The sequence below is a fragment of the Mobula hypostoma genome, chromosome 22 (genome assembly GCF_963921235.1).
Source record: "Mobula hypostoma chromosome 22, sMobHyp1.1, whole genome shotgun sequence".
Classification (NCBI taxonomy): domain Eukaryota; kingdom Metazoa; phylum Chordata; class Chondrichthyes; order Myliobatiformes; family Myliobatidae; genus Mobula; species Mobula hypostoma.
The window spans coordinates 56,650,427-56,675,767 of record NC_086118.1 but is presented as its reverse complement, the minus strand read 5'-3'; the positions used below and the strand labels follow the sequence as shown (position 1 = coordinate 56,675,767).

At 45.0% G+C, this 25,341-nt stretch overlaps 1 protein-coding gene across 1 annotated transcript in view; it reads left to right on the top strand.

Annotated features, from left to right (window-relative positions):
• The window catches only part of wu:fj29h11 (uncharacterized), a 160,580-nt gene that overhangs the window by 85,793 nt on the left and 49,446 nt on the right, over positions 1 to 25,341 (top strand). The window contains exons 21-29 of the mRNA XM_063030715.1: positions 1,952 to 2,165; positions 4,440 to 4,587; positions 6,952 to 7,132; positions 8,469 to 8,646; positions 12,598 to 12,724; positions 19,164 to 19,283; positions 22,416 to 22,566; positions 23,423 to 23,535; positions 25,116 to 25,269. Coding sequence (XP_062886785.1) covers positions 1,952 to 2,165; positions 4,440 to 4,587; positions 6,952 to 7,132; positions 8,469 to 8,646; positions 12,598 to 12,724; positions 19,164 to 19,283; positions 22,416 to 22,566; positions 23,423 to 23,535; positions 25,116 to 25,269 — 1,386 coding nt within the window. The remainder of the gene's footprint in view (positions 1 to 1,951; positions 2,166 to 4,439; positions 4,588 to 6,951; positions 7,133 to 8,468; positions 8,647 to 12,597; positions 12,725 to 19,163; positions 19,284 to 22,415; positions 22,567 to 23,422; positions 23,536 to 25,115; positions 25,270 to 25,341) is intronic.

Genomic DNA, 25,341 nt, shown 5'->3' with positions numbered 1-25,341 from the left:
TTCCATCCCCACAACATCACTGGCCTTATGAAGGAGTTTGTTGATCCTCAGCATCGTCGGACAGATGTTAAAGGACCTCAGTCTCCTCAGGAAATAGAGACGGCTCTGACCCTTCTTGTAGACAACCAGAGTGTTCTTTGACCAGTCCAGTTTACTGTCAATTCGTATCCCCAGGTATTTGTAATCCTCCACCATGTCCACACTGACCCCCTGGATAGAAACAGGGGTCACCGGTGCCTTAGCCCTCCTCAGGTCCACCACCAACTCCTTAGTCTTTTTCACATTAAGCTGCAGATAATTCTGCTCATCTCCTTACTGTACTTGCGCTGAAACCTAACGAGTATTGAAAGGCCCAGATAGGGTGGGTGTGGAGAAGATATTAGGACCAGAGGGCACAGCCTCCAAATGAAAGATGTCCCTTTAGAGCAGAGATAAGGAGGAATTTCGTTAGCCAGAGAGTGGTGAATCTGTGGAATCCGTTGCCACAGACGGCTGTGGCGGCTAAGTGGAGATTGGGTTCTTGATTAGTCAGGGTATCAAAAGATACACAAAGAAGTCAGGAGAATGGGATTAAGAGGGATAATAAATCAGCTGTGATGGGATGGTGGAACAGACTCGATGGGCTCAAAGGCCTAATCCTGCTACTTTGTCTTAGGGCCTTACACATGGTGTGCTGTGTCAGGGGGTGTGCAAAACAGAATCTTTTCACTGCCTCTTGGTGCATGGGCCAATAAGATACTAATCATCATCATTAACATTCAAGGATCCCGAACAATTTCAAGTTCCTGTAATTCACAAATTTTTTACTATTATTACGTACTGCTTTGCACTGCTGCTGCAAAGACAACAAATTTCATGACGTATGGCGGTGATATCAAACCTGATTCTGTTTGTGTCAGGAATTGTGGTTCTAGTAGCCTCACGGGCGAGGTAAGTCACCCGCTGAATCTTGCCTCCAATTACTTCACTTGGTGACAAGGAAATGGTGGAGGGCCACAAAGACGAGCTGTAAATTGTGGTGGATTCTGGTGTTTAAATCCAAAGTTCTTTTAGAAGTGGAAGAATGAGGCATAAAACTTGTTGCTTCACAATACTGTAACTTTATGAAGAATTGATAGAACAAAGAGAACAGGGACGGGGAGGGGAGTCTTACTACTTGAAAAAGAAAGGACCTAAAGATGACACCCAGAATTAAACAGCTACATTTATACCCAAAGATAAGAAAATTTCATAGGTACAAATAATCCAATTGGAAGATACTTATTTAATAATGCCGTAAAATTAACCAATGAGAAAATACTAGGAAAGAGCAAAGAAACTTGAAGAGATTTCCTGAATTATACTTTGTATAGCTGCTAAAGCAGGGGTTTTTGACTGGGGTCCATGGACCCCTTGCTCAATGGCATTAGTCTATGGCATAAAGCCAGTGATGTTGTAGGGATGGAACTGGACACTCTGACGGTGGTGTCTGAAAAGAGGATGCTGTCTAAGTTGCATGCCATCTTAGACAATGTCTCCCATCCACTACATAATGTACTGGTTGGGCACAGGAGTACATTCAGCCAGAGACTCATTCCACCGAAATGCGACACAGAGTATCATAGGAAGTCATTCCTGCCTGTGGCCATCAAACTTTACAACTCCTTCCTTGGAGGGTCAGACACCCTGAGCCAATAGGCTGGTCCTGGACTTATTTCCTGGCATAATTTACATATTACTATTTAACTATTTATGGTTTTATTACTATTTAATTATTTATGGTGCAACTGTAACGAAAACCAATTTCCCCCGGGATCAATAAAGTATGACTATGACTATAAAAAAGCCACGGTGATGAGAGGGATATTAAACTGTTATATATATATAAACACCTCTTAAAATACAAGCAGATAATTGATTGTAAAATTAAACTGTCAGATCCAACAACTGAATGTGAATATTCTTATTTCAGTGGCTGAAGATGATGTTGGTGACAAATTTGTGCTTGCTGATGAAGCAAACGACTTGCCAATATCTGAGGAGAAGCCTCCTGAGCCTGGAGATGACTCGACTCTCTCAAATGTTGTTCCGTCTGATCCGGCTGATGTAGCAAAGCGTGAAGAGTGCTCGCTGGATGGAGCTAACGAGGAGGACAACCTGCGCAAGTCAATCATTGACGACATCAGGTCAGTACTAGTTTCAGATTTCAGATTTATTTCATCACATGCATACGGTGAAGTGCGCCACAAACACGAGGCGCTGGAAATCCAAAGCAACGCGCACAAGATGCTGGAGGAACTCGGCAGGCCAGGCGGCATCCATGGAAAAGAGTAAGCAGTCGATGGTTTGGGCGGTGACCAGTGAAATGCATCATCTGTGTTAGCAACCGGAACAATGGGCACCTCAGTGGCCAAGCAACTAGCGCAATCCTACTGCAGCTTGGGGCTTTGGAATTCAGAGTGCAGCCCTGGCGCCGTCCGTAAGGCGTCTCTGTACGTCCTCCTGGAATGCACGAGTTTCCCCCAGGTACTCCAGTTTTCTCCCGTGGTCCAAAGGTTAACCAGTCAATGTAAATTGTCCCACGATCAGGTTAGGGGTTAAATCGGGGTCGATGGAGGTTGCTGTCAGTGCAGCTCGAAGGGCCAGAACAGGCTACTCCATGCTGTATCTCTAACTAAGGCATCCGTTAGTCTTGCGAGACCATGGATCTGCGCCTGGAAAGTCTTCACTCTCCAGGGCACGGGCCTGGGCAAGGTTGTATGGAAGACTGGCAGTTGCCCATGCTGCAAGTCTCCCCTCTCCACGACACCGATGTTGTCCAAGGGAAGGGCACTAGGGCTGATACAGCTTGGCACCAGTGTCGTCGCAGAGCACTGTGTGGTTAAGTGCCTTGCTCAAGGACACAACACGCTGCCTCAGCTGGGGCTCAAACTCACAACCTTCAGATCACTAGCCGAACACCTTAACCACTTGGCCACGTGCCCACTGTATCTCTAAATAAGTTAATAAATATCTAAGGATGTGTTGGGGAGCGGGCAGCCTACAAGTGTGGCCATTCATTCTGGTGCCACAGTGTTCAGCAGAACAACGCAGGCAGCAACAACAACAGAACAAAACTAAACAACAGCAAAACAAACCCCTTTCCCACCTTCCCACCCATCCATGCACACAGGCAGGCCAACAACCTGGACATGGTGGAGGATTACAAATACCTGGGGATACGAATTGACAACAAACTGGACTGGTCAAAGAACACTGAGGCTGTCTACAAGAAAGGACAGAGCCGTCTCTATTTCCTGAGGAGACTGAGGTCCTTTAACATCTGCCGGACAATGCTGAGGATGTTCTACGAGTCTGTGGTGGCCAGTGCGGTCATGTTTGCTGTTGTGTGCTGGGGCAGCAGACTGAGGGTAGCAGACACCAACAGAATCAACAAACTCATTCATAAGGCCAGTGATGTTGTGGGGATGGAACTGGACTCTCTCACGGTGGTGTCTGAAAAGAGGATGCTGTCCAAGTTGCATGCCATCTTGGACAATGTCTCCCATCCACTACATAATGGACTGGTTGGGCACAGGAGTACATTCAATCAGAGACTCATTCCACCAAGATGCAACACAGAACGTCATAGGAAGTCATTCCTGCCTGTGGCCATCAAACTTTACAACTCCTCCCTTGGAGGGTCAGACATCCTGAGCCAATAGGCTGGTCCTGGACTTATTTCATAATTTACTGGCATAATTTACATATTACTATTTAACTATTTATGGTTCTATTACTATTTAATTATTTATGGTGCAACAGTAATGAAAACCAATTTCCCCTGGGATCAATAAAGTATGACTATGACTAACCCCAGGACAGGCTGCCTCTGGTCCTACAGTCCTTGCCCCTGGACTCTCAGACTCACAGGCGTCGGGCCTCTGACCTTCCAGACAACCCGATCCAGGGGTTTCAGCCTTCAGGTCTAAGTTGCTTCACTGTCTCTCATGGAGGCACCAATGCCGGTTTCAAAAAATGCTGCAGAGGGTTGTAGTCTCACCATCCAGGACATGCTGTCTTCTCAACCATCAGGAAGGAGCTGCAGGAGCTCAAAGAGCCACACTCGGCTCTAGGAACAGCTTCTTCCCCTCCGCCATCAGATTTTCGTACGGTCCATGAACACTGCCGCACTAGTTTTGTTCTCTCTTTGCATCATTTTTATATTATTGTGAATTATAATACTTTTTATGTATTGAACTGTTCTGCTGCCACAGTGCTACGATTTCCACCACATGTGTCAGTGACAATGAAACTGATTCTAATGCTGAGAATCGTACGCCTGGCTGTGAATTTGAAGTGTGTAGATTAGTATTGGGAAGTTTGGGCAGAATAAAAAGGGGCATTAGAGGGTTTGTGGTGCTGGAAAACTGTCAGTTATTGAATTGATGTAAACATTCGCGTACGTTCTTTTGGTTTAGGAAAAATGAATTTGGCATTGGGATTGAGCTGAACGACGAGGGGAAGAAGCTAATGCAAGTTCATCAGAATCGATTAGGGCGAAGCCTTGCACGCTTATCTACAGAGCTGTATAGTAAAGACACACATTTTGTCCTGGAACTGATACAGGTAAGCTCAAGTCAGTGTGCACAGCCAATAAATCCAGAAAATAGTATTGTTATAAACGTACGTAATAATGCATGCATCTTCAAAACGGCCACCTTTCTACTCTTCCCTCAGTGCATAAGAGATGGGTATTCAATCGCGTTTGATTAATTATCCCTTTCAACCCACTCTTCTGTCTTCTGCCCTTTGACACCCTTAGTAATCAAGAACCTATCAACCTTCACTTTAAATATATCCAGTGATGTGGCCTCCATAACCGTCTGTGGCAATGAATTCCACAGATTCAGCACCCTCTGGCTGAGGAAATTCCTCCTCATCTCCGTTCTAAAGGAATGTCTGTCTATTTTGAGGCTGTGCCCTCTGGTCCTAGGCTCTCCCACTATTGGAAATATCCTCTCCACATTCATTCTGTCTAGGCCAGGGGTTCCCAGTCTGGGGTCCACTGACTCCTTGCTTAACAGTTTTGGTCCATGGCATTAAAAAGGTTGGGAACCCCTCCCATCTAGGCCTTTCAGCTTCCGTAATGCTGATTGGTGACCTGTCAAACCACACTCATCTACATGGAGTGACACACACAAAATGCTCGAGCAACTGAGCAAGTCGGGCAGCACCTGTGGAGAGGAATAACAATTGATGTTTTCCTTCATCAGGGCGGGAAAGGAGGAGGGAAGAAGCCAAAGAAGAAGGTGGGGGGGAGGGGGATGAGCATGAGCTGGGAGGTGACAGGTGAGACCAGGTGAGGAGAATGGAGTAAGAAGCTGGAAGGTACAGGTGAGACCAGGTGAGGAGAATGGAGTAAGAAGCTGGGAGGTGATTGGTGAGACCAGGTGAGGAGAATGGAGTAAGAAGCTGGGAGGTGACAGGTGAGACCAGGTGAGGAGAATGGAGTAAGAAGCTGGGAGGTGCAGGTGAGACCAGGTGAGGAGAATGGAGTAAGAAGCTGGGAGGTGACAGGTGAGACCGGGTGAGGAGAATGGAGTAAGAAGCTGGGAGGTGCAGGTGAGACCGGGTGAGGAGAATGGAGTAAGAAGCTGGGAGGTGCAGGTGAGACCAGGTGAGGAGAATGGAGTAAGAAGCTGGGAGGTGCAGGTGAGACCAGGTGAGGAGAATGGAGTAAGAAGCTGGGAGGTGCAGGTGAGACCGGGTGAGGGGAATGGAGTAAGAAGCTGGGAGGTGATTGGTGAGACCAGGTGAGGAGAATGGAGTAAGAAGCTGGGAGGTGCAGGTGAGACCGGGTGAGGAGAATGGAGTAAGAAGCTGGGAGGTGCAGGTGAGACCGGGTGAGGGGAATGGAGTAAGAAGCTGGGAGGTGATTGGTGAGACCAGGTGAGGAGAATGGAGTAAGAAGCTGGGAGGTGCAGGTGAGACCGGGTGAGGGGAATGGAGTAAGAAGCTGGGAGGTGATAGGTGGAAAAGGTAAAGGGCTGAAGAAGAAAGAATCTGATAGGAGAGGAGGGTGGACTATGGGAGAATGGGGAGGAGGAGGGGAGGCAGAGGGAGGTGATGGTCATGTGAGGTGAAGTGAAGGGGTGAGAGGGGAGCCAGAGTGCAAAATGGAAAAAGAGAAGGAGGGAAGGAGGAGAAATTACTAGAAATCGATGTGCGTGCCATCGGGTTGGAGGCTATCCAGACAGAATAGGAGGTAATCCTCCTCGTTGGGGACCTTGGATAAGATATGGGATCAGAATGAGGTCTGCTCCACCGTTTGTTCATGGCTGATCCATTTTCCATCTCAGCCCCAATCTCCTGCCTTCTCCCCGACACACACAGGCACACAGAAACAGATACACACAGGCACAGACATACAGAGACACAGGCACACACATACAGACATACAGAGACAGACACGCACACAGAAACAGACACACAGAGACAGACACAGGCACACACATACAGAGACACAGAGACAGTCACAAATAGACAGACATACAGAGACACAGGCACACAGACACACACACACACACACACACCCACCCACCCACGCACACATAGAGACAGACAGACAGACACACTGACCTCCAGCCACCAGACAGACCGCCTCTGGGTCTCCAGTGGACTCTGCCCCTGCCCATTGATGATAACGGGTGTCAATAATGGAGAGGCTGTTGCCCAGGATGGAAGATTTCAGCTGTGGAGATAGGCTGCCTTTGTTTTCTCTGGGGTAGAGAAGACTGATAGATGATCTGATTGAGGTATATAAAATAAAGGGCACAGATGGATGGTGAGAAACCTCTCCCCTTAGGGAAGATGTGTAAAACAAAAAGGCAAAAGGGCTATGAGGGATTAAGTTTTGGGGTTAAAATATTTTGAGCTGGGTCATAAATTTTCTGCTTTTATGTTCTGATTGTGCCTCCTCCTCCTTCCTAGAACGCTGATGACAACAGTTACCCACCATTTGATGACGATACGACTGCCAGCCTGCTGTTCGTGGTGGAAAGGGACTGTATCATTCTCCTCAATAATGAATGTGGTTTCGAGGAGAAGAATATCCGAGCGATCTGTGACGTTGGCTGCAGCACTAAAGGGAAGCACAAATACGGCTACATAGGTAGGAAGGCGTGGAGTGTTTTGCAGGGCAGCTGTCCGGCAAATAATGGATAGATAATTTAATATCAAACACCATTTAATGTGGAATGAAACCATGCCACTCTAATGAAGTTCTGTCAATCAGAACACAGTGGGATTTACAACAGTAGCCACAAGTAAGAATAAATAAATAATACTAAGAACGGGAGATTAGAGATATTGAAAGTGAGTCTGTAGTTTGTGTTCCGTGATCAGTTCAGTGTTGAGGTGAGTGAAGTTATCCACGCTGTTTCAGGAGCCTGATGGTCGAAGCTAATTGTTCCTAAGCCTAAGGCTCCTGTACCTCCTGACTGATGGGAGCAATGAGAAGGGAGCATGGCCTGGATGGATTTTTATGAAACACGAGAAAGTTTGCAGAGGCTGGAAATCCAAGCAACACACACAAAATGCTGGAGGAACTCAGCATCAGGCAGCATCAATGGAAAAGAGTAAACAGTCGACATTTTCATCTGAGACCCTTCATCAGGACTGGAAAAGAAGGGTCTCGGCCCGAAACGTCGACTGTTTACTCTTTTCCTGGCCTGCTGAGTTCCTCCAGCATTTTGTGTGTGTTGCTCGGATTTTACAGCATTGACTGAATGTTAGTGTGTAAGTTTTGATGCTATGCTCCGTATTCAGGTCTCCATGGGAATAATTGTCTTCCCTGTTTGTCATCTACCCTTCATACTTCATATTAGTATTAATCCCTCTTGAATAAATTCAAGCAACATGGTAGTGGCCTGGCTTTTCTCTGTAAATGAAAAGTGCATACATTCCATTTGCTGATTGAATTATTCTTTGTACATTGGGTGCAAAATTTTTATCAATTTGTTGTGTGCCACTTAATTAAACTGCTATATTTACTAAATGAGACAGTCCATTGGTCAGTCAACCATGGATGTTACATCCCAGCTGCCTCTGTGATACACCAGCCGGGGCAGTATGATACGGAGAGCAGGCTGTTGCCCGTGTAGCAGGCTCCCCCTCTCCACACAGCTGATGAATCAAAGGGAACAGCAGAGACCGATACTGTTTGGCACCAGTAGCGTCACAGGAGTTGTCAGTCAGAGTTGAACTCAACATAGGACTGCCTTAGGGGCTTCAGTTCCGAATTCTTCCTCAGGGTTACTCCTGAAGCCTTCCCCATGAGTGGGTACAGCCACAAGGCAGCAGAGGTCTCAGATCAGGCTTTTCCTTCTCCGAGGAGAGCAGCCAACCACAGCTGATGAACCCCATCTGCCCAGAGTAACCCACCTTTTACTAAATGACTGCAAGTTGAAATAAGCTGCAAACAGATTAATATTTTGATTTCTTGGCAGGCCAGAAAGGCATCGGATTTAAGTCGGTCTTCAAAGTTACGGACACCCCAGAAATTCACTCTAATGGTTTCCATATCTGCTTCGACAAGCTCAGTGGCCCAATGGGATACATCCTTCCCCACTGGATCGACGATAAAAGACCTGTGGACTTGATGGGGTCGGATGCAGAGAAGGCAAGGTAATATACAACAATGTTTATTGATAACAATGAGACATCCATTGATTTGGAGATTTGACCTGGCAAACAGTGTACAATATAATTGTACAATATAAAGAGTCTGTTAACTACTAAGCAAAGTCAACGGAGCAAATAAAACAGGAGGAGCACACAAAGTGCTGGAGAAACTCAGCAGATCAGGCAGCATCTGTGGAAGTTAATAAGCAGTCGTCATTTCGGGCCGAGACCCTTCTTCAGGACCGGAAAGGAAAGCGGAAGATGCCAGAATGAAAAAGTGGAGGAAGGGATAAGAGGATAGATAGCTAGAAGGTGATAGGGGAAGCCAGGTGAGTGGGAAAGGTAAAAGGCTGGAGAGGAAGGAATCTGAGAGGAGAGGAGAGTGGACCATGGGAGAAAGGGAAGGAGGGGACCCAGGAGGAGGTGATAGGCAGGTGAGAAGTGGTAAGTGGCCAGACTGGGGAATAGAAAAGGGGGGTTTACTGGAAGGAGAAATCAATATTCATGTTGGAGGCTGCCCAGACAGAATATAAACTGTTGCTCTCCTACCCTGAAGGTGCCCTCGTCTTGGCACAAGAGAAGCCATGGACTGACATGTCAGAACGGGGATGAGTTTGGTCATGGACTGACATGTCAGAACGGGGATGAGTTTGGCCATGAACTGACATGTCAGAAAGGGAATGGGTTTGGCCACCGGGAAGTTGTGCTTTTGGCGGTGGAGCGCAGGTGCTCTGCGAAGCAGTACCCCAGTTTACAACGGGTCTGACCAATGTAGAGGAGGCTGAGGCTGCATCAGGAGCACTGGACAGAATGGACGGCCCCAGCAGATTCACATGTGAAGTGTTGCCTCACCTGGAAGGACTGTTTGGGGCCCTGAATGGAGGTGAGGGAGGAGGTGAATGGGCAGGTGTAGCACTTTGCCACTTGTAGGGACGAGTGCCAGGAGGGAGATTAGTGGGGAGGGGTGAATGAACAATGGAATCAGGGAGTAATCCCTGCAGAAAGCGGAGAGGGGGTGGGAGGTAATGATACGTTTGGTGGTAGGATCCCTTTGGAGAGGGCAGAAGTTCCACTGTCCATTTCCATCCATAGCTGCTGCCTGGCCTGCTGAGTTCCTCCAGTGACTCGATGATCAAAAATGTGCCCAGATGACTTATTTTAGACATTAGCTAAAGGCATAACAGCAAACCAGGAGGACCAGAGCATTGTACTCTCTAGTGCTTTCCTGTTCTCACCCTTTTATGCTGGGAGTGGGAATTTGGGAAAATTCTGATGGGGTGAGAAGAGCTCACACGTCTTTCCATGTCCCTCCCACCCATCTTTTTATGGCTGAAATGTTGGAGTTTGATTGCCTGTTTACCTGCTAGATTAAAGGATGACAACTGTAATGTACAGTTTTTTGGATTCAGTGTCCTGGGTGGTGGTAAAGGCAGATATGTTAGGGACATTTAAGAAACTCTTAGCCAGACACGTGGATGATAGGAAAATGGAGGCAATGTTAGAGGGAAAGGGTAGATTAATCTTGGAGTAGGTTAAAGGGTTGGCACAATGTAGTGGACTAAAAGGCCTGTACTGTGCAGTACTATATCTCGGATGGTGACAAGAGGGCATACAGGAGCAAGCAAGACCAGCTTGATGAGTGGTGTCACAGCAACAACCTTGCACTCTCCGTCAGTAAGACCAGAGAACTGATTGTAGGCTTTAGAAAGCATAAGACAAGGGAAGACACACCTGTCCTCACAGAGGGATCAGAAGAGGAGAGAGTGAGCAGTTTCAAGTTCCTGGGTGTCAAAATCTCTGAGGACCCAACATGAACCCAGCATGTCGATGCAGCTATAAAGAAAGCAAGACAGTGGCTATATTACGTTCGGAGTTTGAGGAGATTTGGTTTGTTACCAAAAACACTCACAAATTTCTATGGATGTTCCGTGGAGAGCATTCTAATGCGCTGCACACCGTCTGGTATGGGAGTGGGGGTGGGGGCTACTGCACAAGATCAAAGTAGAGAGTGGTAAACTTGGTCAGAGCTATCATGGGCACCAGCCTCCCTAGTATCCAGGGCATCTTCAAGGAGCGATGCCTCTAAAGGGTGGCGTTCATCATTAAGGAACCCCATCACCCGGGACATGCCCTCTTCTCATCGCTACCATCAGGGAGAAGGTACAGGAGCCTAAAGACCCACACTCAACAATTCAGGAACAGCTTCTTCCCCTCTGCCATCTGATTTCTGAACGGGCAATGACCCAAGAACACTTCCTCACTACTTTATTTAATTTCCATTTTTTGCAATGCTTATTAAATTTAACTATTTAATATACAGTACCTATAAAAAGTATTCACCCCCTTGAAAGTTTTCATGTTTTATTGTTTTACAATATTGAATCACAGTGGATTTAATTTGACATTTTTTGACATTAATCAACAGAAAAAGACTCTTGTGTCAAAGTGAAAACAGATCTCTACAAGGTGATCTAAGTTAATTACAAATATAAAACACAAAATAATTGATTGCATAGTCACTCAGCCCCTTCAGTATTTAGTAGATGCACCTTTGGTAGCAGTTACAGCCTTGAGTATATGTGGATAGGTCTCTATCAGCTTTGCACATCTGGACACTGCAATTTTTCTCCATTCTTCTTTACAAATCTGCTCAAGCTCTGTTAGATTGCATGTGAATCGTGAGTGAACACCCCTTTTCAAGTCTAGCCACAAGTTCTCAATTGGATTGAAGTCTGGACTCTGACTTGGCCACTCCAGGACATTAACTTTGTTGTTTTTAAGCCATTCCTGTGCATTTATGCATTGTCTTGCTGGAAAACAAATCTTCTCCAAAGACACAGTTCTCTTGCAGACAGCATCAGGATTTCCCTGTATTTTGCTGCATTCATTTTACCCTCTACCTTCATAAGCCTTCCAGGCTTGCTGTAGTGAAGCATCCCCACAGCATGATGCAGCCACCACCATGCTTCACAGTAGGGATGGTGTGTTTTTGATGACGTGCAGTGTTTGGTTTCATCAGACCATGGAACCTTCTTCCCGCTGACTTCAGTGTCTCCCATGTGCCTTCTGGCAAACTCTTGCCAAGATTTCATGTGAGTTTATTCGACACTGGCTTTCTCTTTGCCACTCTCCCATAAGCTGCGATTGGTGAAGCACCCAGGCAACAATTGCACGGGCAGTCTCTCCCATCTCGGCCACTGAAGCTTGTAACCCCTCCAGAGTTGTCATAGGTCTCTTGCTGGCCTCCCTCACTAGTTCCCTTCTCGATCAGTCACTCAGTTTTTGAGGACAGCCTGCTCTAGGCAGATTTACAGCTCTTTCCATTTCTTGATAATTGACTTGGAAATTTTCTTGTATCCATCACCTGACGTGCTTTTCAATAACTTTTTCACAAGTTGCTTGGAGTGTTCTTTTGTCTTTGTGGTGTAGTTTTTGCCAGGATGTGGACTCACCAGCAGTTGGACCTTCCAGATACAGGTGTATTTTTACTACAATCAGTTGAAACATCTTGACTACACATGGTGATCTCCATTTAACTAATTATGTGACTTCTAAAACCATTTGGCTGCACCAGCGATGATTTGGTGTGTCATATTAAAAGGGGGTGAATACTTGTGCAATCGATTATTTTGTTTTTTATATTTGTAATTAATTTAGATCACTTTGTGGAGATCTGTTTTCACTTTGACACGAGTCTTTTTATGTTGTTCTGTGTCAAAAAAAAGCCAAATTAATTTGTCTGTGACTCAATGTTGTAAAACAATAAAACATGAAAACTTCCAGGGGGGTTAAATACTTTTTATAGCCACTTTATAAATACTGTAATTCAGTTTTTTTTCGTTCTGTTATAATGTTTTGCATTGTACCGCTGCTGCAAAGACAACAAGTTTCACATATGCGGGTGATATTAAACCTGATTCTGATTCTGTTTTGTGTTCAATTCTAATTTCTCAGATGGACAACAAAGATTGTTCTTCCACTCAAACCGCAGAACCAACAAATGCAAAACCTGTTCCATGACATTGACCCGTCGTTGCTGTTGTTCCTCCATAGACTTCGCTCCATTACCATCATTAACAAGGTGACAGTTTTCAAAAAGTTTTTGCAGTTTGGAATTGAAGCTGTTATGAACGTTATTTTATTGAGTGGTGATCTTTAAGAAACGTTTTGAAAAGAGGCTTCTTACACGTGTTTGCTGTATCTGTTTTTGGCCTCATTGTATTGGTCAATCTGTTCGGTGGTCTGAGCGTCTCACTTTTACGGGAGTTGGCTTACACAGCCCTGTGCCAACCCAGAGTGTCAGCGTTGCATCACTTTGCAATGGTTTCAGGATGTCTGTCTCTTGCACGTGGATTTCTTCAGCTCTGAGGTTGGATAGAGTGGATGCCAGGTGAATATCAAGCTTTGTGGCCGGGTTTGCGGACAATGCAAAGATACGTGGAGGGACAGGCAGTGTTGAGGAAACAGTGAGTGTGCGGAAGGGATTGGGCGGATTTGGAGATTGGGCAAAGGTGTGACAGATGGAATACAGTGTAGGGAAGTGGATAGTCATGCACTTTGGTGGAAGGGATAAAAGTATAGGGTATTTTGTGAATGGAGAGCAAATTCACAAATCAGAGGTGCAAAGCGACTTTGGTGTTCTTGTATAGGATTCCCTAAAGATTAACTTGCAGGTGGAGTTGGTGGTGAGAAAGGCAAATGTAATGTTAGCATTCCTTTCTTTTAATTTAATGCGATTCATTATTTACCAACACGGATAATTGGATTCATATGCTGTTTCATATTCAAAATGATGTACACCAGCTGTAGCCCACATGACCCGAAACTCTCCTGTGTTTGATATTACAATCTTTTTTTTTTACCAAACTCCACTCCATTGTGCTGATCCTAAAAGATCAACTTCATCAGCAGCTTCTGGGGAACTCAGCTCAACCCCACGGCTGCAGCCTTTGCTCTGACACGAGCAGTGTTCACTGACTTGCCAGTGTCCATCACTCTGTTGTTGTGTTTTCACGATCTGAGCTTAACACGCTGCTGAGGGAGATTTAAGAATGAAGAAGTCTGTCGGCCTTTAATCAATTCACCAACTTCATGCTGCATCCTTAACCCTTCCTAAATTCAAAATGTTTGAATAACACCATTTAATAACAAATGTTTTAATGCAGCATCCAGAGAATTTTGTGGCAGGTGGTGAGCTGGGAGCATGAAAGTGCCAGTGGTCAGGAAGAAGCCTGTATGGATTTTTAAAAATATCAAGCTCTTGAACAGATCGATGATAAGATGGACTGTTGTCCTCACAGTCTAACTCGTTATGATCTTGCACTTTACCATTTCCCTGCACATTGCTCATTTCAGTAGCTTTTACACTTCATTCTACATTGTTACTGTTTTTACCTTGTTCCAGATCGATGCACTGTGTAATGATTTGATCTGTATGAACAGTATGCCAGACAAGCTTTTCACTGTATGTTGCTGAGTGAGGCCTCCGTCGGTGAGGGTCCACCTAGCTGTCTAAAGTAAGTCTGGTCACTACAATATGGAGAACAAGCTGTTGCCCATGTAGCAAGTTCACCATCTCCACACATCTGATGAACCCAAAGGAACAGCGAAGGCTGATACAGCGGTGTCGCAGGAGTTGCCAGTCAGCGTTGAACTCAGTGTAGGACTACCTTAGGGACTCCAGCTGCAGACCTCTCTTTCAGGGTTTACACCCGAAGTCTTCCCCATGAGTAAATACAGTCACAAGGCGGTGTAGGTTTGAGATCAGAGTTTTCCTTCTCCTAGATAGACTGTCAGCAATGGCTGACACGACTCATTTAAGCCAAAACGATTGGTTTTAAGGTGCCAGTAACCCGCTTTTGCCCCTTCTAAGCTCAGTTCCACCGGGCTTAGTCGCTAAACCACACGTGAAGGCCAAGCTGGACTTGATTGTCAGAGGCTGTCTGAGGTGGGAACATTGGGAACATTAATAGGTAGAGGGGTATGTCCCCATTACCACCCACGACTTTAACAACCCTAAGGAACCAAGGTACATGTGACAGTGATAAACCAAGACTAATACCAAATTGAGGGCAGTGCAGTAGCAGCTAGAGTAATGCTTTCATAATACCAGCTGTAAGATCGGGTTCAATTCCCACCGCTGTCTGTATGTTCTTCTCCAGGTTTCCTCCAGAAGCGTAGGAGGGTTTGATAGAGTATACAAAATTGAGAACAGATATGGTAAATGCAGGCAGGCTTTTTCCTCTGAGGTTGGGCAAGACTAGAACTTGAGATAAGAGATTAATTGTGAAAAGTGAAATGTTTAATTAAAGGCAACGTGAAGGAGAACTTCTTCAGTCAGAGCATGGAACGAGCTGTCAGAGGAAGTACTTGGTGGATGTGGGTTTGATTTCAACATTTGGGAGAAGTTTGGATGAGTACATGGATGGGAAGGGAATGGAGGGCTATGGTCCAGGTGAGGGTCGATGGGACTAGACAGAATAACAGCTTGGCATGGACTAGATGGGCCAAAAGGCCTGTTTCTGTGCTGCGCTGTTCTATGACATGCTTGTATGGTGCCTGGATCAAAGAATCAGGGAGCTGTGAACTGGCATGAAAGGAAAGAGAATTTTACTTAAATTATTAATATATACAGTCTCTATCTTTGCCAACCCACAGTACTTTTTTCCGAAAAGTAATCACATCTCCTTGTGCCAAATAAACAGTAGTTAATTAGGTGCGAAAATAAGCTAAAATAATTCATATCCTTTAGACACAAAAATACTGGAGAAACTCAGCAAGGCAGGCAACATCTACGGAGGAGAATAAACAGTCACCAATTTAGGCCGAGACCCTTTTTGAGTGTTTATTCTCCTCCACAGATGCTGCCTGACCTGCTGAGTTCCTCCTGCATTTTGTGTGTGTTGCTCTGGATTTCCAGCACTTGCAGAATCTCTTGTGTTTGTCAGGTGCATTAGTTCTGTGGTTCAGGTGCAGCTATGGGTCTGGTCACCTGAGACTTGCCAATGGAAACTCTGACGGAGCATGTTCGCTCCACTGCTGCCAGGAGGTGCTGGCTGGTAGATCTGCTCCTGTGCACACTTGCGTCACCATCTGTGATTCTGCTAACAGTGGTATTTGATGGCATTTGAGCTGTGCCTAGCCACGCAGATATGGTGTAGAGAGAGTAGAGCAGTGGGCTAAGCACACATCCCTGCGGTGAGCATGTGTTGACTGTCAGCAAAGTGGAGATGTTATTTCCAATCCGCACAGATTGTGGTCTTCCAGTTAGGAAGTCAAGGATCCAATTGCAGAGCCAGGTACAGAGGCCTAGGTTCTGTAGCTTTCCGATCAGGACTGTAGGAATGATGGTGTTAAATGCAGATCTATAATCAATAAACAGCATCCTGACATAGGTATTTACATTGTCCAGGTGGTCCAAGGTCATGTGGAGAGCCGGTGAGATTGCATCTACTCTAGACCTATTGCATCAATAGGCAAGTTGCTATGAGTCCAGGTCTTTGCTGAGGCAGGAGTTGATTCTAGCCGTAACCAACCTTCTCAAAGCACTTCATCACCATAGATGCAAGTTCTACTGGATAATAGTCATTAAGGCAGCTCACGCTGCTCTTCTTGGGCACTGGTATAATTAGTGCCCTTTTGAAGCAGGTGGAAACTTCCGAATATAGCAGTGAGAGATTGAAAGTGTATTTGAACACCCCGCCAGTTGGCAGGCACGGGTTTTTAGAGCTTTAGCAGGTACTGCATCGGAGCCTGTCACCCTGCGAGGGTTCACCCTCCGGAAACACAGCCTGACGTCAGCCTCTGAGACAGAGACCACAGGATCACCGGATGCAGCAGGGAACCTCATTAGCTGTAGTTTCATTCTCCCTTTCAAGGCACGTATAAAAGGTGTTGAGCTCGCCTGGTAGTGAAGCATCGCAGCTATTCACGCTGTTGGGTTTTGCTTTGTGGGAAGTCCTGCCAGATTGACGTCACCTCTAGCCTTGCTCAAAGTTATCTCTTCACTCTTGGAAATAGCCTCCGCAAATCATACCTGCTTTTCTTGTTGGCGTTCATTTTGAAAGGACTAGAATATAAAAGCAAGGATGTAATGTTGAGGCTTTACAAGACACAGGTCAGCTAGACTTGGAGCATTATGAGGAGTTTTGGGTCCTTTATTCAAGAAAGGATGTGCTGGCAATGGAGAGGAGGTTCACAGGAATGATCCCAAGATTGAAAGAATTAACATATGAGGAGCATTTCATGGCTCTGGGCCGGTACTTGCTGTAGTTTAAAAGGATGAGGGGGGCTCTCATCGAAACCTATCGAATATTGAAAGCCCTGGACAGAGTGGATGTGGAGAGGATGTTTCCTGTTCTGGGGGAGTCTAGGACCAAAGGGCACAACCTCTGAATAGAGAGATGCCCATTTAGAACAGAGATGAGAAGGAATTTCTTTAGCCAGAGGGTGGCAAATCTGTGGATTTCATTGTAACAGATGGTTGTGAAGGCCATGTGACTGGGTATACTTAAGGAAAAGGTTGATAGTTTCTTGATTAGTAAGGCTGTGAAAGGTTATAGGGAGAGGGCAGGGGAGTGGGGTTGAAATCAGCCTTGATGGAATGATGGAGCAGACTCAGTGGGCTAAATAGCCTAATTCTGCTCCCATGTCTGACGGACTTATGGTTTAAATAACCTCTTCCTCGTTGTCAACAAGACAGTCTTTGCTTGTTCTACTGTCCTCACTAACACTAAATTGTACAAGAATTCTCAATTACAGCTATTTTCAACATTTAGGTAATCAATGGATCAGGGGACAAGTATAACAACAGCTGATTATTCACATGATTTTACCTTGGCAACCAAAGCTCAGCTTAAATAGAATGAGGTTTTATCTCTGTTGGATTAGGGTGCAGAATTGTTATTTTACTTGCAGATTAATTTTCCTATGCTTGCTTAGATTTTTTATATAATCACTTGTATGTGTGATTTTTTTCGGTAATTGTGTGGCATGGTTTCGTGAGTTTTCAGTAGTTGATTCTGTATTTTTTCTGAAAGTTTCTCTGCAGCCTGTGATTCTTTCCACCACATACCATGCTTTTCGAACACAGGATGATTCACACAAAACAACCCCCTCCCCTTGTGCCCTGTGCTTTAACATCATAAACCATCCTAACCCCAAGGGCAAGGAGCATGCAGCTTCCAGGGAGTCAGCCTTGGGATTCCACTATGATTCCAAGCGAGAAATGGGGAGATCATTCCGATGTTTTTCTCTTACTGCTCAAATCGAGGTATTTTGAACCAAAGGCAGATAATGAGCTGCCACAGCCAATACACATTTGAATGCCCAAGTAAGAGGGAAAGGGAAAGGTTGAGTGCTTTGAGAGGTTGCTCAAGGTTAGAGTGAACTCCTGTCTCAGGAAGGACTTTGACCCATGGCAGTTTGCCTATTGCCACAAGAAGTCTACAGCAGATGTGACCTCAATGATTCTCCGTGCAGCCTTGGACCACCTGGACAATGCAAATACCTATGTCAGGATGCTGTTTATTGACTATAGTTCAGCATTTAACATCATTCCTACAGTCCTGATCGAAAAGCTACAGAATCTGGGCTGTTGTACCTCCCTCTGCAACTGCAAACTTGACTTGACTTCCTGACTGGAAGACCACAATCTGTGCAGATTGGAAATAACATCTCCACCTTGCTGACAATCAACACATGCTCTCCACAGGGGTGTGTACTTAGCCCACTGCTCTACTCTCTCTACACCCACGACTGTGTGGCTGGGCATCACCATCTGAGGTGGGGGGCTACTGCGCAGGATTGAAGTAAGCTACAGAGAGTTGTGAAATTAGTCAGCTCCATTATGGGTACTGGTCTCTGTAGTATCTGGGACATCTTCGAGGAGCAATGCCTCAAGAAGGTGGCATCCATCATTAAGGACCCCCATCACCCAGGACATGCCCTCTTCTCATTGCTATGATCAGGAAGGAGGCACTGAGCCTGAAGACACGCACTCAGCAGCTCAGGAACAGCTTCTTCCCCTCTGCCATCGATTTCTGAATGGACATTGAACCCATGAACACCACCTCCCTTTGTTTTAATTTTTATTTTTGCACTAATTATTTAACTTTTTAATATATATGTATATATAGATATGTGTGTGTGTATGTATATATATATTTACCATAATTCAGTTTTTCTTTTTCCCCTAGTATTATGTATCACATTGTACTGCTGCCATATGTGACGTTAAATCTGATTTCGACTCTGAAGTTCATGAATTCCCCGTAGTGTTATGGTGCTCCATCTAGTGTTGGAGTTGAGAAATGACTAATGCTTTCTATGATGGTCATCAAAAGAGGGAGATACAGTTGTTCATGAAGCAAACGTTTCACCATAAGTTGCCTTGCAAATCAACAAGACATCAGTTGTGTCCAAAGCTGATACTGATCTGGATTGACTGTTGTGTAAGCCAAGTGACATCTCTATTCGGTAAATTATAAACATTTTCTAAAGCAAAATGTTATCTTTAACAGGTAAAGGGCCAAGATTTCTTAGTAACTCGGACGGATCTTGGTGACAACATATTAGAAGTGAAACACAAGACTGGAATTGATCACTGGCTGGTAGTCAAGAGTACTCTTGATACAAGAAAGGTGAGTTAGTCTTCGTCCGTTGAACAGTACAGCAGAGTACAGGCTCTTTTGCCCACAGTGTTGTGCTGACCTTGTAACCTACCTCAAGGTCACCCTAACACTTCCCTCCCGCAGATCCCTCCATTTTTCTTTCATCCATACACCTGTCTAGGAATCCTTTAAATGTCTGTAAAGTATCTGCCTCTACCACTACCGTTGGCAGGGCTTTCTACACACCCACCACTACCTGTGTATAAAAAAAAATACCTTTGACATTCCTCCAATTACTGTAAAATGATGTCCTCTTGGATTGGCCATTCCAGCCCTGAGAAGCAGGCACTGGCTATCCACTCAATCTATGCCTTTTATGATCTTGTACACCTCCCATCCTTCATCACTCCAAAGAGAAAAGCCCTACCTCTCTCAACCTATTCTCGGAGGACATTCTGGCCAATCCAGGCAGCTTCCTGGTAAATCTCTACACTTGCTCTAAAGCTTCCACATCCTTCTTGTAATTCCTGCAGGTGACCAGACTGAGCACAATACTGCAACTGCAGTCTTTCTAGGGCTTTATAGAGCTGCAACATTACCTTGTGGCTCTTGAACTCAATCCCTGACTAATGATGGCCAATACATTATAAGCCGCCTTAACCACCCTATCAACTTGTGCGCCAGCTTTCGGGGATCTATGGATGCAGATCCCAAGATCCCTCTGTTCCTCAACACTGCTTAGAGTCCTATCATTAACCCTGTGTTCCCAAAGTTCAAAGTACTATTATCAGAAGTGTGTATATGTTATGCAACCTCGAGATTTGTCTCCAAACAGGCAACCACGAAACAAAGAAACCCAAAAGAAAACCCATGAGGAAAGGCTGTCAACACCAATGTACAGAGGAAAAAAAACACATTATGCAAACAATAAAGGCATCCGTTAGTCTCGCGAGACCATGGATCTGTGCCTGGAAAGTCTTCACTCTCCAGGGTGCAGGCCTGGGCAAGGTTGTATGGAAGACTGGCCGGCAGTTGCCCATGCTGCAAGTCTCCCCTCTCCCACGACACCGATGTTGTCCAAGGCAAGGGCAAGGGCCGATACAGCTTGGCACCAGTGTCGTCGCAGAGCACTGTGTGGTTAAGTGCCTTGCTTAAGGACACAACACGCTGCCTCAGCTGGGGCTCGAACTCAGGACCTTCAGATCACTAGTCGAATGCCTTAAAAACTTGGCCACATGCCCACTGATAAGTGCAAGCAAATAGTGTCCACAAAGAGTTCGCCCTTCCGAAGTGCTTCACTTTACACTGCAACAGATGGAACTCTCATCTGCCTCTACATCGAGAGCTGCTTCTGGATAGTTGCTACTCTTGGTGCTGACTCCCGCTCTTATGATTCATTCAACTCACAACAATACGATTAAGCTTTTCATTATCATATGGGGCGAATGTTTATGGGGGGGGTGGAGTTTGAGCTTGCATTTACTGTGCAAGTTTTTACTCGGAGGGTGTTGAGTGCCCAGGTCATGCTGCCAGGGAAGGCAGGAGAAACAGATATGATAGTCACATTTAGGAGCCATTTAAATACGGTAGGCAGATGATAGCCATAGCCATACTTTATTGATCCTGGGGGAAATTGGTTTTCGTTACAGTTGCACCATAAATAATAAATAGTAATAGAACCATAAATAGTTAAATAGTAATATGTAAATTATGCCCGGAAATAAGTCCAGGACCAGCCTATTGGCTCAGGGTGTCTGACCCTCTAAGGGAGGAGTTGTAAAGTTTGATGGCCACAGGCAGGAATGACTTCCTATGACGCTTTGTGCTGCATCTCGGTGGAATGAGTCTCTGGCTGAATGTACTCCTGTGCCCAACCAGTCCATTATGTAGTGGATGGGAGACATTGTCCAAGATGGCATGCAACTTGGACAGCATCCTCTTTTCAGACACCACCGTCAGAGAGTCCAGTTCCATCCCCACAACATCACTGGCCTTACGAATGAGTTTGTTGATTCTGTTGGTGTCTGCTACCCTCAGCCTACTGCCCCAGCACACAACAGCAAACATGATAGCACTGGCCACCACAGACTCGTAGAACATCCTCAGCATCGTCTGGCAGATGTTAAAGGACCTCAGTCTCCTCAGGAAATAGAGATGGCTCTGACCCCTCTTGTAGACAGCCTCAGTGTTCTTTGACCAGTCCAGTTTATTGTCAATTTGTATCCCCAGGTATTTGTAATCCTCCACCATGTCCACACTGACCCCCTGGATGGAAACAGGGGTCACCGGTACCTTAGCTCTCCTCAGGTCTACCACCAGCTCCTTAGTCTTTTTCACATTAAGCTGCAGATAATTCTGCTCACACCATGTGACAAAGTTTCCTACCGTAGCCCTGTACTCAGCCTCATCTCCCTTGCTGATGCATCCAACTATGGCAGAGTCATCAAAAAAGTTCTGAAGATGACAAGACTCTGTGCAGTAGTTGAAGTCCGAGGTGTAAACGTTGAACAAGCAGAGAATAGAGCAATAGGAGCCATGTGGGAGTAGGTGAGATTAGCTAGGTTGACGTCGTGGTCGGTACAGATCTGATGGGTGGAAGGGCCTATTCTGTGGTGTAGCTTTGCCAGCCCTCGTCCCTATTTACCCCCGAGCAGGCAAGTTGCAGTGAGTTATGTAATGCTGCGCTGGATAGTGGCTCTGCCCTAGTCTCTGCGAAACTGAAGGGATTTGTAGTTGTGGACATAGCTCAGCACATCACAGACACCAGCCCACCCCTCCATGAACTCTGTCTACACTTCTCGCTGACTCAGGAAAGACCTCTCCCACCCCGAACATTCTCTCTTCTCGCCCCTCCCGTCCGGCAGAGGATACAGAAGCCTGAAAGCACGGCCCAGGGACAGCTATTATCTCTCTGTTCGAGCTGTCTCCAATATGTCAAGACCTCACAATCTACTCCATTGTGGCCTTGCACCTTATTGTCTGTCTGCACTGCACAATGTACCCGATTTTCTGCGTTCTGCTGGTGTTTCACCCTGAACTATCTCAGTGTACTGTCCTGATGAAATGAACTGATTGGATGGCATGCAGAACAAAGGTTTTTTTACTGTACCTCTGTGAAAATTAAAAACTGATTAAAAACTTAGATTGTTCCTGTGTTTGCAGATTAAAGACAACGTGGAATGCACCGAACTGGCTCTTGCCTTTAAACTCGATAGTGACAAGAGGAACCAGGGACTGAGGAGTAAACCAGAGAAGCAGCCTGTGTTTGCCTTTTTGCCTTTGAGGAGCTTTGGCTTCCGCTTCATAATACAAGGTCTTTTATTGTTTAACTTGAATAATAAAGGTTTATTTATGCAGCTTCTCTTTTGGTTTGATAAAATATTCATCACAGTGGGAAAGAAGTCTTAGAAAACTGCTGTTCACAGTCTGAGTCAGAAAACCTTCTGTAATGTTACAGCCCTCGTTCTGACCATATGGCATAGGGGCAGAGCTAGGCCATTCAGCCCATTGAGTCAGGTCCATCATTCGATTATGGCTGATTTATTATCCCTCTCAACCCATTCTCCTCGCTCTGTGCCTTACCTTCTCATCAAGAACCTATATTAAATATACCCAATGACTTGGCCTCCGCAGCCATTTGTGGCAATGAATTCCACAGATTCGCCACCCTCTGGCTAAAGAAATTCCTCCTCATCTCATACATTTGACTACCTGAGTTCTAGGGAAAGAGTCTTCCTTCTGCTCTGAGGCTGTGAGAGGAGACGTCCTCTCCACATCCTGATCTTCGTTCTCATCAGATGTGGCTCCTTGTCAAGAGCGGTAGGTTTGGTGAATTACGCAAATATTTGCAAGTCAGTTAGTTATTTACTTAGTTGGTAACAAGCCCTTTTGGCCCAGCAAGCCCGCGCCACTCAATTACACCCATCTGAACCAATTAACCTGTAGTCTTTGGAATTGTTTCTTTAACTCTAGCATGTTCACAAATGTTATGAAGGGCTAGCGTTGTACCTGTCCAGTTCACTGAATGACTGATGTTGAAAAGATTAAAATATTCAGTCATTTTAAATCACTACTACTTTCCCTTTTAAAGTCACTTGTGATTGATGAAGAATAATCTGAGACACTGACTTGATTTTTTTAAATTCCAATTTTCATTCTGTCTTACACAGGTGACTTTGATATCCCATCTTCCCGTGAAGATATTGATCGTGACAGCCCGTGGAACCAATGGCTTCGATCTGAACTGCCCCACCTGTTCCTGAAAGCCATGGAAACTTTCAGTGTAATGACTGAGTTTTAACTTTGCTTTTCAAAGAGAGGAATAGTTTTACTTCGGTGTTTGCCGAAACTAATTAGATTAGATTATGAGGACACTCAGTCCTCGTTTATTGTCATTTAGAAATACATGCATTAAAAATGATACAATGTTCCTCCAGAAAGATATCACAGAAACACAGGACAAACCAAGACTAAAACTGACAAAACCACATAATTATAACATATAGTTACAACAGTGCAAAGCAATACCGTAATTTGATGAAGAGCAGACCCTGGTGTATCAGGCATTGCAATGAATGAGTTCATCCTGAACTGCTGAAAGATGTAACAATCCATAAAGACAGCATCAGACTTGTGCAGTAACAACTCAGCTCTTTCCTCTTCATCTAAACTTGCCACAAAAAGCAAACACATTTCAATACCAGTTTATGGAGGGGAATGAACAGTCGATGTTTCAGACTGACCCTATATTGGGGCTGGAAAGGAAGGGGGCAGAAGCCAGAAGGTGGGGGGAGGGAGTCTGTACTGCTAAAGAACTGAAGCTGCTGAAGATACAAAAGTGAAGTTTCTCAGTGAGTCAGGAAACGTAGAAAAAGTACTTGTTAATATTTCAGATCAGATCTGTTAACTTTGACAAAACTGGGGAGGAAGAAGCAAGTTGATTTAAATTGCAGAGTCGGGGGTGGGGTTGCTGGTGATGGGTAGGACAGGGGGAAGGAAATATCTCTTGAGGTGAGACCCCTCGTTCTGGACTTCCCCAACATCGGGAACAATCTTCCTGCATCTAGCCTGTCCAATCCCTTTAGGATTTTATACATTTCAATAAGATCCCCCCTCAATCTTCTAAATTCCAACGAATTAAGTAAGGAAAAGCAATTGATCAGAACTATGAAGATGCAGAAACAAAGACGCTTTTCAAGTTCTCACCCACTTGAAAATAATTTTTACCTTAAACTTTGGTTTGTGGTTAGCCAAGTATATATTGTAATCAGTTGTGGTAGATTTGTGATATATTATAATCAGTTGTGGTAGACCTCTGACCACAAGTCCCCACAAAGGGCAGCTGAGGGGATCATTGGGGTCTCTCTTCCACCCATCAGAGATATTTATCAGGAGTGCTGTGTATGCAGGGTACAATCAAGGATCCCTCCCAATTGTCCAGCAATCTCTTTGACTCCCTACCATCAGTCAAGAGGTACCATAGCATTAGGACAAGAACTGTTAGGATAGGAAACAGCTTCTCCCTCCAGACCGAAAGACTACTGAACTCCCTGCCACCACCCAGGTCTCATCACAAAAAAAACAGTAGCACTATACTCTTTACTTTTTAACTTGTAAATGCACTTTATTATTTGTTAATTTATTTGTGGTAATATTGTTTTGTGTGTGAGTTATATGCACTGTGTTGTGCACCTTGGTCCAGAGGAACATTGTTTCTTTTGGTGGTACACATGTGTACTGTTGAATGACAGTAAACTAAACTTGATAGGTTTGGTTTCAGAGAAGAAAAGAGCTTGCACAGTGATTGAAGTATCCTTGTAGGAAACAGTATAGAAAAATATGTTCATTTTATTGTCTTAACAGAGCCATCCCAATTTTGAAGGTTTGGAAGGTCTCTGCCATTTCTTGCCATTCATTCCATTACCAGATGAGATTTTGGATTTCTTCCGACCTGTTGCTGGGCAAATTATTCAGATCCTTAAAGCAAAATCCTGTTTGCCGACAGCAGAAGATAAAGGTAGGAAAGATTCTCTGTGTAAATACTTGGTTTTGTAACACCCTGGGATTCAACAACTTCTCCTATGCCATA